At 36.5% G+C, this 18117-nt stretch overlaps 1 protein-coding gene across 1 annotated transcript; it reads left to right on the top strand.

Annotated features, from left to right (window-relative positions):
- Nucleotides 1-8605: 8605 nt before the first annotated feature.
- LOC139716006 (hyalin-like) lies at nucleotides 8606-11193 on the top strand. Its single transcript, XM_071627564.1, has 4 exons — nucleotides 8606-8924; nucleotides 9523-9795; nucleotides 10235-10462; nucleotides 10913-11193. The coding sequence occupies exons 1-4, from the start codon at nucleotides 8606-8608 to the stop codon at nucleotides 11191-11193; spliced, it is 1101 nt and encodes a 366-aa protein (XP_071483665.1).
- The last annotated feature ends 6924 nt before the right edge of the window (nucleotides 11194-18117 follow it).

Here is an 18117-nt window from a genome sequence, read left to right as displayed (position 1 = left end):
AGTTTTCTGTCAATATTTCATGTAAGCTAAACTCCATTATCACACATGTATTGTTAGGTGACGGCTGTAAGACATCGCCTCTACCAAGTTGCTGTGTCTCTTTCGCACAGATCTCTCTGTCTTAACTAAGGACTGGCACGCTTGTAAGATTGAAATATTTCATCTTTTTCGCTTTTTAATGTAGCAGTAAGAATTATTGTTGATAGGTAGCGTAATCGAAAGAAACTTTTTTTCGTAAAATACAGGCCCGTACTGCATTTCTACTTGCTGCACTTCCGTGCTGCACTTCCGTGCTGCACTTCCGTGAACAGAAGAAACTTTTCTCTTAAAAACAAGTCCGTGCTGCATTCCAATCTAATTTTTATTGACATATGACCATATTGCTCTAAGTATTCTATTTCTGAAATATGTGCAACTCGTTATTTATCAATTGTGCTGAAATTTCCTGAAATGGTATAAATGTACATTATCAAAAAAAAAAAACCGCTCCCAAGCGAAAAGAGAAACACAGAAGCTTCTTAATCACTGTTTACTTTGTGTTTTCTTCGTGTTTAATTTGATAGTATCAGTATTGCCTGTGATTTGCCCTGGGGATGAAGTGCACGAAATAGACGAAGGCGAGACGACTTACACATATCCTAATCTGACTGCAACGAATCTGACGCGGAGCCCTCCTTCTTACCAGTTCTATGACGAAGTTACGATCCACGTTTCCACCAACGTGACGTCAGATAACGTCATACCCATTGGGACTCATGAGCTCATCCTTGTTATCAATGACACAGTCCTCCAAAAGACCTGTAGATCTGTCATCACAGTACAAGGTAATCATTTTTCCTATTAACCTGTACTAATTAGCCTTTTTTTTTCATGAAAACACAAAAACGACACAACGCTCACGAGTTTTTCGAATTATTCGCAACGCATTCGCTCAATTGTAGATACGAGGTGAACCACAGCTTTAAGTACTCTCAGAGATCATGAATGTATAATACTAGTAACGCTGTCGACACATTGCAGTGGAGTGGTAAGTGTTCATACTGATTGGTCAAGTGTAGGAGCTGTCACATTACTCTCGATCAGAGTAGTGATCACAGTAGAACAGCATGGTAATAGTACCAATATTTTTTTTTAATGTTTCATTACTACCGATTTAAGGGGCGGAGGGGTAAATGAAAGAAGTGAGACTAATTTGCATGTGAGTGCGTTAAAGCTTCAGAATGACAGGCAGGTTATCACCAGAGAACTGGTTTTCGGCTAGTTATAACACGTGAATAAACAACTAAATAATACAAGAATTGCCAAGCGAAAAACCGGCGAGTCTCATTAAATCCAGAGTGATTGAGCAAGCGGCTATAATGATAAAGTAACAACAGTAGCAATTTCATTGGTCTAAAGAAATCAAGTTGGTGTAACTATCTCAGCTCTGTATAGAGGTACAAAAGAATGAAATTTGACAGTAAATAACTATGTGTGTAGTACTAAAATTGCGGTGAGCTATTACCAAACCAAAGGTGCTAGCAATAAACAACTTAATACGGTTATTAAACTTAGAGAAGCGTGGTGGGCTGGAAGTCAGTGGACAAGGGTCATCGTACTGGACAAGAACTCCGGCGCATACATTTTATTGTCTTGCAAAGGACAGTTCTGTCGAATTTAGGGCAGTTAATCCAAATTGATGTTTGCAATACCAGGGATGGGATAAATGCACTGACACACTCTTACACAACAACACCCATACACACCATGTGATCACACCGAAATAATCTGAGTTCGTTCGCATCATATACTACTGACTTAATAACATTGGTAGACGGATTTTTTTTTAAATATATTTGTAGTTGACAAAGTCGCGGATGCAGAGGGAGCGCAAATGCCCCCCCCCTCCTTCCTCTATCATCTGTTAAAACAAAGAAATCGAAAATGGGGGGGGGGGGGATCCGGAAGCCTTTCAATCCAATTAATATGCAGTTGGATTCGTTCAAGTTTGATATAATTATATAAAGATTTACACAACACGTATTGATATAATTTTCTGAGTTTCGGGAGCATACTTCATTGATTTAATAGCAAACATTCAGGCTTGCTATAAATATGGATAGTGATGTATTTATATACAAATTAAGGCAGATCATTATGAGAATATGACGCTGTCACATATTTGAGATGAATATCAAAGTTTCGAGAGAAAAACGCGTAAATTTAAAATTGCTTAGCCCAATTAAACCAACGTTTTACTGTTTTTGTTATTTTGGCGTGATTTTGTATTGTTATCTGTAGATCTGTCATCAAATTTACACAAGGTAATTATTTTTCTTACTTAAAAGCAATACCACTTAGCCTGTTTTTTGCTTTCATAAAAGCGCTTCATGTACATGTGTCGGTGTGAGAATACGTGTGGAAAACTATTTGTTATGATCGTAGTGCTTGGAACAATATGTAGAACAAAAAAAAAATACACATATTAATTCAGCTACAATTCAAGGAAAGAACATTTTATTCTAATAACACATATGAGACCTTGCAGTCATCAAAAAAAAAGAAAAAAAAAGAGATGTCAAGAACTTCATGTTGTAAACGCTATTCAGGATAAGTGCAATATTAAAATGTATACTGTGGGGTATTCATTGCCAGGACTATAACCAAAAATTACTAAAAACTTATTTGGCTAGCAGTTATCGTAAAATGAAAGATGATTTTTTTTATCATAATATATTGTTGCAACTGATTGACAAATTGCCCTACATCGACGTAAATAAGCACTGAATTGATCAGTGTTTTAGTAGTAGCCATGATAAAAATCTTGGGCGTACATACTCGAGCAGGATTCGAACCTACGACCTCCTGATCACCGGACAGGCGTCATCTCCACTAGACTACCGAGCTTTCGCCCGAAAGCAAGTGTTGGTTCTAATCCTTATAGCATGCAGCGGGTACTGCTTTGTTATTCAAATTCATGAATTTCTTCCATCTAGATGTTTTCATTGCAACTGATTGACAAATTGCCCTACATCGACGTAAATATTTACGTCGATGTAGGGCAATTTGTCAATCAGTTGCAATGAAAACATCTCGATGGAAGAAATTCATGAATTTGAATAATATATTGTTGTAGTTATTATCATTGATCCTGGCAGCATCAGCAAAGAGTTTACTTGGAAATTCCTCATCGGCACTCTCCTCAAATAAAACCTCAAAAGTGACAAAGTGCTGGCGTCGGCAGCAGACAACTTTGACTTTTTTTTTTAAAATAACGAATGACTCTCATCGACATCTTAGAGACAAAAGAAAAAGCAGAAGAAAAATTCCATTGAACTTGCTTGCATTGCATCATGGACCTGTAAGTGCTTAGACAAAAGCCAGTTGACCCGTAATCGTTGTTCGGATAATTTTGTCATATTTCAGTGAATATGTACACATTTTTCATATCAAAACACACACACACACACACACACGTGAAAGAATGTGAATGTTGTGCACTAAATAAAATAGATGTCATACTATGTATGAATGTATGTAAATGTATACATATATACGTTTATATATTATATATATATATATATATATATATATATCACATATAAACTGGATAAATCAACATGGGAAAAGATTCATATTTGACTTGCTACTCCACAAACATAACAGACACTACACCTCCAGCTGTGCAATGCGCAAACGCAACGTTGACTGAAGATTGGCCAAACGTCTTTTGGGGCTTACAGCGAACAGAAGATCCTCCCCCATCTGAAGGGCAGTACTACTACTATGATGAACACTCTAATTACAACGGAATAAGCTACGATTACCCAATTTTGTTTTCCGGGCACCGTTATAAACCGGGATACACTAAAGTCACTCTCAGAGCAAGAGACACTTTCGACAACGAAGCAACTTGCGAATTTTACGTCTTTAACAAATGTAAGTTAGCTTCCTCTTCAATTTCATCCGGATATTGTTGTATGGTACAATGTATATAGTAAGCCGGGTATATACATAATTTCAATAGGCAGATAATGTTACGGGAGATCAAAACCGTCTGCATATCAACAGGATTGAAAAAAATATCTTCTTTCAAGAAGTTACGGTTTTCAGTATGTAATATTTAAATGAAGACGCATAGATAATGTCTCAGAGTTTGCTAGCAATAAACGCTGAAAAAACCCTCTGCCTTTGATCAAACAACCTGCTTCCACTGCAAGAGCTATCAGCATATTTCGGGTTTTCTCTTTGGCCAAGTAGGCCATGTATCCTCCGTTACAATGTTAGATACACTGGATGAATACTGTGGTTGTCTTTCCTTGTAATCCCGCTTGTATTAACTGACAGATTTCCACAAAACCTCAAAAACTCAATGGAAGAACACGTGGAGACGTTAATCTTCATGTGTCTATCTGGAAATCATGATGTAACATGTATTATGCTTTTATATAGTGATCGTTGTGAAGATTAAAGCTTGATTATACGTTTTAAATGATTCGATCTCTTCTCTAATCTCTTTGTCCTGTTCTTCAGTAACTGAACTCCCAGCAGAATGTCCAGATCTGAATGACACAGAAGCTACTCATCCTGGACAGGACACGTTTACTTTCGTGCAAACGATCTTTGCTAGTGATGTCGATATAATACCTGAGATATTTTACTTGTACGTCGGTGAACCTTATGTCACTATGAGTATTGATGGTCAACCTCCCGGTAGTGCTGTAGGCCTTGGTATCCATACTGTTACAACTGTTATATCAGACGACGTTTTGAATAAGACCTGCACATCATACATCCTCGTCGAAGGTACGTATGAGTTCAGCAGTTCCTGAAAATTTTCATTCTTTTAATCCAATGAATATGCGATTAGATTCATTCAGACCTTATTGATTTAATAGCAAACAGGTTTCAGGTTTGCTATACAAAATGGTTTCATAGTGTACATACAAAATAAGGCTGATCGTTCTTAAATTATGGCGCTGTCACTTATTTGAGATGATCTTCAGAGTTTCGAGAGAAAAACGAACACATGTAAAATTGCTTAGCTCTTTTGCGCAATTTCACCAAAGTGTTACTGCTCTGGTCATTTTTATTTGATTTTCTGCAGTGCACATTATCTTCAACATGATGTAAAGCTTGACTACAGGAAATAAATGAAAACATGTATGCGATTGCATGTGATTCTTTACATTACTCGGATATCTCTCTATTTCTTATTCCAAACCAACAATGACGACGTATAAAGACAACGAGTCACCTAACGTAACCTGTCCCGAAGACGTCTTTGAATTCTCAACAAACGTGGTCAGTTTTGCAGCTAATTTCACCGATAATGTCGACAATAACGGAACCATCGAATACTCGCCGATTTCACCAGGAAATAGATTCGATCTTGGCGTCACTGAGGTTACGGCATATGTCTCTGATACAGCGGGAAATATTGGCAGTTGTCAGTTTTCTGTCAATATTTCATGTAAGTTAAACTTTATCATCACACATGTAGTATTATAAGGTGACGACTGTAAGGTATCTGCTCAGCCAAGTTGGTGTGTCTCTTTCACACAGATCTCCCTGTCTTACCCAAGGACTGGCAAATTTGTAAGACTCAAACAGGGCATTTTTCGCTTTTTAATGTAGCAGTAAGAATTATTCTTGATAGATAGCGTCAACGGAAAACTTTGTTGTCGTAAAATACAAGTCCGGGCTGGATTTCCATTTTATTTTTCTTGACACGTAACCATATTACTCTTCGTATTCTATTTCTAAAATATATGCGTGTCGTTTTTAACTTACTAATTTTGCTAAAAATTTCGGAAATGTTACAAATCTCCATCAGTAAAATAAGGCGCACAAGCGAAAACGGAAACACAGAAACTTCTTAATCACTGTTTACTTTTTGATTTCTCCGTGTTTAATTTGATAGTATCAGTGTTGCCTGTGATCTGCCCTGGGAATGAAGTGCACGAAATAGACGAAGGCGAGACGACTTACTCGTATCCTAATCTGACTGCAACGAATCTGACGCTGAGCCCTTCTTCCTACCAGTTCTATGACGAAGTTACCATCCACGTTTCCACCAACGTGACATCAGATAACGTCATACCCACTGGGACTCATGAGCTCATTCTTGTTATCAATGACACAGTCCTCCAAAAGACCTGTAGATCTGTCATCACAGTACAAGGTAATCATTTTTCCTATTAACCTGTACTAATTAGCCTTTTTTTTTCATGAAAACACAAAAACGACACAACGCTCACGAGTTTTTCGAATTATTCGCAACGCATTTGCTCAATTGTAGATACGAGGTGAACCACAGCTTTAAGTACTCTCAGAGATCATGAATGTATAATACTAGTAACGCTGTCGACACATTGCAGTGGAGTGGTAAGTGTTCATTGAAAATAAAGTAACATCCTGATTGGTCAAGTGTAGGAGCTGTCACATTACTCTCGATCAGAGTAGTGATCACAGTAGAACAGCATGGTAATAGTACCAATAAAACATTTTTAAAAAATGTTACATTACTACCGATTTGAGGGGCGGAGGGGTAATTGAGAGAAGTGAGACTAATTTGCATGTGAGTGCGTGAAAGCTTCAGAATGACAGGCAGGTTATCACCAGAGAACTGGTTTTCCGCTACTTATAACACGTGAATAAGCAACAATAATAATATAAGAATTGCCAAACAAAAAACCGGCGAGTCTCATCTTACCCAGAGTGATTGAGCAAGCGGCTATAATAGTAAAGTAGCAATAACAGTAGCAATGACATTGGTCTAAAGAAATCAAGCTGGTATAACTATCTCAGTTCTGTATAGAGGTACAAAAAAATGAAATTTGACAGCAAATAACTATGTGTGTAGTAGTGAAATTGTGGTGAGCTATTACCAAACCAAAGGTGCTATAGCAGTAAACAACTGAATACGGATAATGAACTTAGAGAAGCGTGGTGGGCTGAAAGTCATTGGACAAGGGTCATCGTACTGACCAGAACTCCGGAGCATACATTTTATTGTCTTGCAAAGGACAGTTTTGTCGAATGTAGGGCAGTTAATCCAAATTGATGTTTGCAATACCAGGGATGGGATAAATGCACTGACACACTCTTACACAACAACACCCATACACACCATGTGATCACACCGAAATTTTCTGAGTTCGTTCGCATCATATACTACTGACTTAATAACATTGGTCGACGGATGTTTGTTTGTTTTTTTTTAATTTTTAGTTGACAAAGTCGCGGATGCAGATGGAGCGCAAATGCCCCCCCCCTTTCCTCTATCATCTGTTAAAACAAAGAAATCGAAAATGGGGGGGGGGGGGGGGAATCCGGAAGCCTTTCAATCCAATTAATATGCTGTTGGATTCGTTCAAGTTTGATATAATTATAGAAAGATTTACACAACACGTATTGATATAATTTTCTGAGTTTCGGGAGCATACTTTATTGATTTAATAGCAAACATTCAGGCTTGCTATACAAAATGGATAGTGATGTATTTATATACAAATTAAGGCAGATCATTATGAGAATATGACGCTGTCACATATTTGAGATGAATATCAAAGTTTCGAGAGAAAAACGCGTAAATTTAAAATTGCTTAGCCCAATTAAACCAACGTTTTACTGTTTTTGTTATTTTGGCGTGATTTTGTATTGTTATCTGTAGATCTGTCATCAAATTTACACAAGGAAATTATTTTTCTTACTTAAAAGCAATACCACTTAGCCTGTTTTTTGCTTTCATGAAAGCGCTTCATGTACATGTGTCGATGTGAGAATACGTGTGGAAAACTATTTGTTATGATCGCAGTGCTTGGAACAATATGTACAACTAAAAAAAAATACACATATTAATTCAGCTACAATTCAAGGAAAGAACATTTTATTCTAATAACACATACGAGACCTTGCAGTCATCCAAAAAAAAAAGAAAAAAAAAGAGATGTCAAGAACTTCATGTTGTAAACGCTATTCAGGATAAGTGCAATATTAAAATGTATACTGTGGGGTATTCATTGCCAGGACAATAGCCAAAAATTACTAAAAACTTATTTGGCTAGCAATTATCGTAAAATGAAAGATGATTTTTTTTTAATCATAATATATTGTTGTAGTTATTATCATTGATCCTGGCAGCATCAGCAAAGAGTTTACTTGGAAATTCCTCATCGGCACTCTCCTCAAATAAAACCTCAAAAGTGACAAAGTGCTGGTGTCGGCAGCAGACAACTTTGACTTTTTTTTAAATAACGAATGACTCTCATCGACATCTTAGAGACAAAAGAAAAAGCAGAAGAAAAATTCCATTGAACTTGCTTCCATTGCATCATGAACCTGTAAGTGCTTAGACAAAAGCCAGTTGACCCGTAATCGTTGTTCGGATAATTTTGTCATATTTCAGTGAATATGTACACATTTTTCATATCAAAACACACACACACACACACACACACACGTGAAAGAATGTGAATGTTGTGCACTAAATAAAATAGATGTCATACTATATGTGAATGTATGTATATGCATAAATATATACGTATATATATATATATATATACATATATTATACATATATATATATATATATATATATCACATATAAACTGGATAAATCAACATGGGAAAAGATTCATTTGACTTGCTATACTCAACAAACATAACAGACACTACACCTCCAGCTGTGCAATGCGCAAACGCAACGTTGACTGAAGATTGGCCAAACGTCTTTTGGGGCTTACAGCGAACAGAAGATCCTCCCCCATCTGAAGGGCAGTACTACTACTATGATGAACACTCTAATTACAACGGAATAAGCTACGATTACCCAATTTTGTTTTCCGGGCACCGTTATAAACCGGGATACACGAAAGTCACTCTCAGAGCAAGAGACACTTTCGACAACGAAGCAACTTGCGAATTTTACGTCTTTAACAAATGTAAGTTAGCTTCCTCTTCAATTTCCTCCGGATATTGTTGTATGGTACAATGTATATAGTAAGCCGGGTATATACATAATTTCAATAGGCAGATAATGTTACGGGAGATCAAAACCGTCTGCATATCAACAGAATTGAAAAAATATCTTCTTTCAAGAAGTTACGGTTTTCAGTATGTAATATTTAAATGAAGACGCATAGATAATGTCCCAGAGTTTGCTAGCAATAAACGCTGAAAAAAAAAAACCCTCTGCCTTTGGTCAAACAACCTGCTTCCACTGCAAGAGCTATCAGCATATTTCGGGTTTTCTCTTTGGCCAAGTAGGCCATGTATCCTCCATTACAATGTTAGATGCACTGGATGAATACTGTGGCTGTCTTTCCTTGTAATCCCGCTTGTATTAACTGACAGATTTCCACAAAACCTCAAAAACTCAATGGAAGAACACGTGGAGACGTTAATCTTCATGTGTCTATCTGGAAATCATGATGTAACATGTATTATGCTTTTATATATTGATCGTTGTGAAGATTAAAGCTTGATTATACGTTTTAAATGATTCGATCTCTTCTCTAATCTCTTTGTCCTGTTCTTCAGTAACTGAACTCCCAGCAGAATGTCCAGATCTGAATGACACAGAAGCTACTCATCCTGGACAGGACACGTTTACTTTCGTGCAAACGATCTTTGCTAGTGATGTCGATATAATACCTGAGATATTTTACTTGTACGTCGGTGAACCTTATGTCACTATGAGTATTGATGGTCAACCTCCCGGTAGTGCTGTAGGCCTTGGTATCCATACTGTTACAACTGTTATATCAGATGACGTTTTGAATAAGACCTGCACATCATACATCCTCGTCGAAGGTACGTATGAGTTCAGCAGTTCCTGAAAATTTTCATTCTTTTAATCCAATGAATATGCGATTAGATTCATTCAGACCTTATTGATTTAATAGCAAACAGGTTTCAGGTTTGCTATACAAAATGGTTTCATAGTGTACATACAAAATAAGGCTGATCGTTCTTAAATTATGGCGCTGTCACTTATTTGAGATGATCTTCAGAGTTTCGAGAGAAAAACGAACACATGTAAAATTGCTTAGCTCTTTTGCGCAATTTCACCAAAGTGTTACTGCTCTGGTCATTTTTATTTGATTTTCTGCAGTGCACATTATCTTCAACATGATGTAAAGCTTGACTACAGAAAATAAATGAAAACATGTATGCGATTGCATGTGATTCTTTACATTACTCGGATATCTCTCTATTTCTTATTCCAAACCAACAATGACGACGTATAAAGACAACGAGTCACCTAACGTAACCTGTCCCGAAGACGTCTTGGAATTCTCAACAAACGTGGTCAGTTTTGCAGCTAATTTCACCGATAATGTCGACAATAACGGAACCATCGAATACTCGCCGATTTCACCAGGAAATAGATTCGATCTTGGCGTCACTGAGGTTACGGCATATGTCTCTGATACAGCGGGAAATATTGGCAGTTGTCAGTTTTCTGTCAATATTTCATGTAAGTTAAACTTTATCATCACACATGTAGTATTATAAGGTGACGACTGTAAGGTATCTGCTCAGCCAAGTTGGTGTGTCTCTTTCACACAGATCTCCCTGTCTTACCCAAGGACTGGCAAATTTGTAAGACTCAAACAGGGCATTTTTCGCTTTTTAATGTAGCAGTAAGAATTATTCTTGATAGATAGCGTCAACGGAAAACTTTGTTGTCGTAAAATACAAGTCCGGGCTGGATTTCCATTTTATTTTTCTTGACACGTGACCATATTACTCTTCGTATTCTATTTCTAAAATATATGCGTGTCGTTTTTAACTTACTAATTTTGCTAAAAATTTCGGAAATGTTACAAATCTCCATCAGTAAAATAAGGCGCACAAGCGAAAACGGAAACACAGAAACTTCTTAATCACTGTTTACTTTTTGATTTCTCCGTGTTTAATTTGATAGTATCAGTGTTGCCTGTGATCTGCCCTGGGAATGAAGTGCACGAAATAGACGAAGGCGAGACGACTTACTCGTATCCTAATCTGACTGCAACGAATCTGACGCTGAGCCCTTCTTCCTACCAGTTCTATGACGAAGTTACCATCCACGTTTCCACCAACGTGACATCAGATAACGTCATACCCACTGGGACTCATGAGCTCATTCTTGTTATCAATGACACAGTCCTCCAAAAGACCTGTAGATCTGTCATCACAGTACAAGGTAATCATTTTTCCTATTAACCTGTACTAATTAGCCTTTTTTTTTCATGAAAACACAATAACGACACAACGCTCACGAGTTTTTCGAATTATTCGCAACGCATTTGCTCAATTGTAGATACGAGGTGAACCACAGCTTTAAGTACTCTCAGAGATCATGAATGTATAATACTAGTAACGCTGTCGACACATTGCAGTGGAGTGGTAAGTGTTCATTGAAAATAAAGTAACATACTGATTGGTCAAGTGTAGGAGCTGTCACATTACTCTCGATCAGAGTAGTGATCACAGTAGAACAGCATGGTAATAGTACCAATATTTTTTTTTTTGATGTTTCATTACTAGCGATTTAAGGGGCGGAGGGGTAAATGAAAGAAGTGAGACTAATTTGCATGTGAGTGCGTAAAAGCTTCAGAATGACAGGCAGGTTATCACCAGAGAACTGGTTTTCGGCTAGTTATAACACGTGAATAAACAACTAAATAATATAAGAATTGCCAAGCGAAAAACCGGCGAGTCTCATTAAATCCAGAGTGATTGAGCAAGCGGCTATAATGATAAAGTAACAACAGTAGCAATTTCATTGGTCTAAAGAAATCAAGTTGGTGTAACTATCTCAGCTCTGTATAGAGGTACAAAAGAATGAAATTTGACAGTAAATAACTATGTGTGTAGTACTAAAATTGCGGTGAGCTATTACCAAACCAAAGGTGCTAGCAATAAACAACTTAATACGGTTATTAAACTTAGAGAAGCGTGGTGGGCTGGAAGTCAGTGGACAAGGGTCATCGTACTGGACAAGAACTCCGGCGCATACATTTTATTGTCTTGCAAAGGACAGTTCTGTCGAATTTAGGGCAGTTAATCCAAATTGATGTTTGCAATACCAGGGATGGGATAAATGCACTGACACACTCTTACACAACAACACCCATACACACCATGTGATCACACCGAAATAATCTGAGTTCGTTCGCATCATATACTACTGACTTAATAACATTGGTAGACGGATTTTTTTTTAAATATATTTGTAGTTGACAAAGTCGCGGATGCAGAGGGAGCGCAAATGCCCCCCCCCCCTCCTTCCTCTATCATCTGTTAAAACAAAGAAATCGAAAATGGGGGGGGGGGGGATCCGGAAGCCTTTCAATCCAATTAATATGCAGTTGGATTCGTTCAAGTTTGATATAATTATATAAAGATTTACACAACACGTATTGATATAATTTTCTGAGTTTCGGGAGCATACTTTATTGATTTAATAGCAAACATTCAGGCTTGCTATAAATATGGATAGTGATGTATTTATATACAAATTAAGGCAGATCATTATGAGAATATGACGCTGTCACATATTTGAGATGAATATCAAAGTTTCGAGAGAAAAACGCGTAAATTTAAAATTGCTTAGCCCACTTAAACCAACGTTTTACTGTTTTTGTTATTTTGGCGTGATTTTGTATTGTTATCTGTAGATCTGTCATCAAATTTACACAAGGTAATTATTTTTCTTACTTAAAAGCAATACCACTTAGCCTGTTTTTTGCTTTCATAAAAGCGCTTCATGTACATGTGTCGGTGTGAGAATACGTGTGGAAAACTATTTGTTATGATCGTAGTGCTTGGAACAATATGTAGAACAAAAAAAAATACACATATTAATTCAGCTACAATTCAAGGAAAGAACATTTTATTCTAATAACACATATGAGACCTTGCAGTCATCAAAAAAAAGAAAAAAAAAAGAGATGTCAAGAACTTCATGTTGTAAACGCTATTCAGGATAAGTGCAATATTAAAATGTATACTGTGGGGTATTCATTGCCAGGACTATAACCAAAAATTACTAAAAACTTATTTGGCTAGCAGTTATCGTAAAATGAAAGATGATTTTTTTTATCATAATATATTGTTGCAACTGATTGACAAATTGCCCTACATCGACGTAAATAAGCACTGAATTGATCAGTGTTTTAGTAGTAGCCATGATAAAAATCTTGGGCGTACATACTCGAGCAGGATTCGAACCTACGACCTCCTGATCACCGGACAGGCGTCATCTCCACTAGACTACCGAGCTTTCGTCCGAAAGCAAGTGTTGGTTCTAATCCTTATAGCATGCAGCGGGTACTGCTTTGTTATTCAAATTCATGAATTTCTTCCATCGAGATGTTTTCATTGCAACTGATTGACAAATTGCCCTACATCGACGTAAATATTTACGTCGATGTAGGGCAATTTGTCAATCAGTTGCAATGAAAACATCTCGATGGAAGAAATTCATGAATTTGAATAATATATTGTTGTAGTTATTATCATTGATCCTGGCAGCATCAGCAAAGAGTTTACTTGGAAATTCCTCATCGGCACTCTCCTCAAATAAAACCTCAAAAGTGACAAAGTGCTGGCGTCGGCAGCAGACAACTTTGACTTTTTTTTTTAAAATAACGAATGACTCTCATCGACATCTTAGAGACAAAAGAAAAAGCAGAAGAAAAATTCCATTGAACTTGCTTGCATTGCATCATGGACCTGTAAGTGCTTAGACAAAAGCCAGTTGACCCGTAATCGTTGTTCGGATAATTTTGTCATATTTCAGTGAATATGTACACATTTTTCATATCAACACACACACACACACACACACACACACACGTGAAAGAATGTGAATGTTGTGCACTAAATAAAATAGATGTCATACTATGTATGAATGTATGTAAATGTATACATATATGGGTCAGAATTTTGAACGATGTACAATTGAGCCAAAACAAGGCAAAATTTAAAAAGTTGGAAATTCTCCAAATCATTCATCTTACCTGAAAGAGTATAACTCAAGCTTTAATATGAACCCAATTATACTAGGATTTTCCCAGAGGAACAAGTTTTTATTCACCGCTGAAGTTTACCATGTCCAGAGCAGCGAACGTCCGTGAGGAATAGTACTGCACATACATTTGAATACCATTTAACATAGTTTTCAAAGATCTGATTCAGTTCAAAATCCTAACGAAATATCTTAAGGGACATGTGTACGTGATTGCTGAATACTAAGCTTGTACTCTTAACCTGTACGTAATGGTAGACGACTGATGATTTAACTAAATTCGTCATTTCTGTGAAAATATTGCTCTTCCGCTAAACACTTTCTCCACTTTACGGGCATTTTACAGAAACTCAATATTTTCACCTCTTATTTCACTATCCTATACCTTAATCCTCACTCCCAAATAATCATATACCTTTTAAAGATGTATCTCATCTGGGCAGTCTCTATAACCCAACAAACATAGCATAGTTTTCATCACGGAGGTTCGCATGTAGCTCACGGACGTTCGGAACAAACAAGATATTGAACAATGCAGCTCTCTTGAGTTGGAAACGCATTCTACTCACAACAAACAGCAATTTCATGTCGAGAACAAACTCCTCTGCAAAATCCTGAATAGATATTACCAATTCTCAATTATATAAGCTTGTTTATCTTCTCATACTGAGGAATCAAAGAAAACAATTTTCCATCTCTCGTAAATGAACGTACAAACGTACGTGTAATCTCAGTGACGTAGTCCATCCTTGAGAACGAATATATTTATCAAAATTTCGCTATCATGAAGTAAATATTCAGGTCCTAAACTTCAATAAAGTCTACAATGCAAAATTTGCTTTTTATATAACGAACATGGTCACAGCTAAAATTATGACAAAGAATTAATATAGAAAAACAACAGAAATATGCTCCGTTACAGAAATACGAAGTTTAGCTGGGCAGGGCAAACGAATACGTTAGGAAGAAATCCCTCTGTGTTTGCTCCTTGTGTTACACACTGTTACCGAGAAAAATTTGTGTTATTATATTAGTCAGAAATGATAATAGGTTCGATACTGCGAAGTTTCGTCATAACAAGACACAATAAGTCCATATATCTTGGATGGATGTTTGTGACTTCGATATTATACAATATGGTTTGTTATAACAAACGTTTTGTAGCGCGTCATTTCGGAGGCTCGTTATTCATACAGTTTGTCAATACGAAAATTGATAGAGTTCGTATATAATTATGAAGCTTTTTTATTCGGTAAATGATAGGAATCTCCGAAGGTTAACCGAAAGGCTTATTAATTGGAACATGAAAACTTATGTTCGCTTATCCAAATGTGTAGAAACAAGTTAACAACTAAAATCCTCCAATTTCAAAACCTCATAATAACCGTTTTCACCTAAACGAATATCAGGCCCATTCCACCTTTAGAAGAACGGACCTAGAAATAATGATCCTTAATATCTATTTTTCGAAGAACATTTCTAATAACAAACTTCCTGAATTAACTACAATTTTTTTTTTCATTTTGGAATAACAAACCTTTGGACATCGGAGTAACGAATCTTTGGAAGAGCGAACGTATCAAAGTGCAACCTTAAACCTATTCTTAATCATTACTTTTTTTAACATGTGTTTTCAAAGTAAGCACAAAAGCACAAACAAACTGACGATCTCTCTGTCTCTTAAATGTAAAGTGAAAAAAAATCTTGGAAAAAATTACAAATGAATATTGCTTTTCATTGATGAGTATAAAACAACACCATGTGATGATAAGCGGAGGATTTGTGTGTTTTCATCAGACAATAATTGTATACTGCATGATTTTTGTTCGCTCGTGACGGCATTTCGATGAATAAAAAACATAAACAAACAAACAAAAACTTCTCCAGAGGAATTTGGTATAACGGGAGTGCACTGGCAATTCTTTTCTCTGTGTGTTGGAGCTCGATCCCTTCTCTGTTTCTCAGTCATTTTCATTCAACTGCTTCCACGTCCTTTTGAAACTTTTCAGTTTCTTATTCAACACATGCTCATTACAGACTTCTTCCGTCATTATCCTGAATGTGATTGCGTAGCACTTTTCGGATTTGTTCTGGTTTGTTTTGTTTTGTTTTTGTTTTCTGTTTGGTCGCAGCATGTTCAGGCTATTGAGGGAATGAGAGAAAAATCGTCATGAAGAGAAAAATAAGAATGAATTAAGGCATTTAATATCATGACAATTACAGCGAACGTCCGTTATGGAGACCAAAACTGGATGTGTTCTGTTTGAGACGGCAGCTACCATACTCAAAAGATAAACACTTAGAGCACCTGTCACTAAAAAGTGGCACTGATCCTCTTTCTCCTACTATGTAATCCATTTACTTATTCAACCAACGAACATCCGTGAAAAAACGTTTTCCGTTTGTTATTACAGGTAAATTGAGTGCTGAACGCTATTCATTTTCGGGTATGAGCGGCTCGGTGATTTGGTAATATTTTCAATTAACATTAATCTTATGTGCAGTGATATATTTGTAATTGTCAGAAATTTCCTTTCTCGGACAGAACGTCCGTGAGCGAAACTTTCAGAACCTGTAACAGTACAAATTGTCTCCAGAACCTCATTAGAAAGAATTTAAAAGCACAGAAATTACAGATTACTCAAAATTCCATTTTCCCATAACTTTGCTTTAAGTGTTTAGCTGTTTTTGTATAATTAGAGGGAAAACAAGCGTAAAATTGTGAGTAAATTTTCAATTGTTTGTTCATCATGATCACATGACGCCTTAAAAATTCTGAAACTACTGCTCTAAACTCATTGTTTACTTTGTAAAACTTTATTTGTCGCTATTCGAGCCAAAAGTTCTAAAGAATACAGGACACTTTCGGGACAAGTTATCCCTATCGGAGGGATTGCATACGTCACGGACGTTCTCTGAAATTATCACGGACGTTCGTTCTACTACTAGGGTCATGTTCCAGGACGGATAACTAATCGGCAGAGAGTACCTAGCCTTCCTAACTCTTTCAAAAATTTGAAAAGGTATTATCAATGCAAATTATAAGAAATTTGACATCCTTACAACATATGTATTGCTCAGAGGGGGATCAGGAGGTGAATTTTCAGAGAAAATATCAATTATTTGCTTGGTTTTTGGTGAATTGCAAGGTCCAAAAACTGCGGACGAACCTCAGTCCGCTCAAAAAATGGCATGCAGCTCCTCGGCAAGAGAGCCAAAGGTAAAATGCACCTTCGCCATCAAAGCAAGATGGTGTCCCACTCGAAAACATTTTAATCATCACGGACGTTCTTTTTTTCTTGGAGGTTCGTCTAAGAATACAATTTCGGTTCCTATTTGACAAAGGATGGACAGAAACTCAAAACAAACATATTATCGTGTTGCTAGATCTCAGTTGATTACGACTAAGAACAATATCGCCAATAACGTTTCATGGGCTACGATCTTTATTAGAAAATAGCGGAAGCACGTCCGTGACGAAAACTGAGTATAATTTTGCATAAAAGAATATTACGTCCCATGTACCACCAGCAGACGTACAATTTTTGCAGGATATGTTCATTAGGAGGAACACCAAATTTTCGTATACGTTACAGTTGGGACAACAAAGTAGAATTTGCAGCAGCGATAGAAATAAAAGCATCACGGACGTTCGTCTGTTTAGGACTTTGATATTTTAATTGTTCTCTGTAATTTTGTACGTGCTCATAAAGTTCTTATAATTTTGTGGTACATACCCATGATATGTCAGATCCAGAACATGGTCAGATATTAGATGCCACGTACCATTAAAAATGCACATTATTAGTTTGAAAAACAAAAATTATTGTGAAAATAGCGTTTTTACCGTATTTTTACGCTTTAAGTCCTTGTGAAATGAAAAATATCAGGCAAAAGTCAACCAAACCATATATTTCCTGAAAGGAAATTTACCAATCTTGAGATGACATGAAAAAATCTGGTTTCTTAGATCATCCTGGCGTGTTCTAAGGGAAAGAATGTCATAAGGTACGAAAATTGGCATTTGTACATCGTTCAAAATTCTCACCCATATACGTTTATATATTATATATATATATATATATATATATATATATATATATATATATCACATA

This window comes from Diadema antillarum, unplaced genomic scaffold, assembly GCF_040938485.1.
Source record: "Diadema antillarum isolate AM-2024a unplaced genomic scaffold, OU_Dant_1.0 scf00000060, whole genome shotgun sequence".
Lineage (NCBI taxonomy): Eukaryota > Metazoa > Echinodermata > Echinoidea > Diadematoida > Diadematidae > Diadema > Diadema antillarum.
This window is presented reverse-complemented; position numbering and strand designations above follow the sequence as displayed.

Excerpts from the sequence above, each read along its gene's own strand:
- LOC139716006 (XM_071627564.1), top strand. The coding sequence starts at position 8,606 with ATGGGAAAAGATTCATTTGACTTGCTATACTCAACAAACATAACAGAC. Across the intron at positions 9,796-10,234 it reads ATCATACATCCTCGTCGAAG|ACAACGAGTCACCTAACGTA; the intron begins GTACGTATGAGT and ends CGACGTATAAAG. Across the intron at positions 10,463-10,912 it reads GTTTTCTGTCAATATTTCAT|TATCAGTGTTGCCTGTGATC; the intron begins GTAAGTTAAACT and ends TTAATTTGATAG.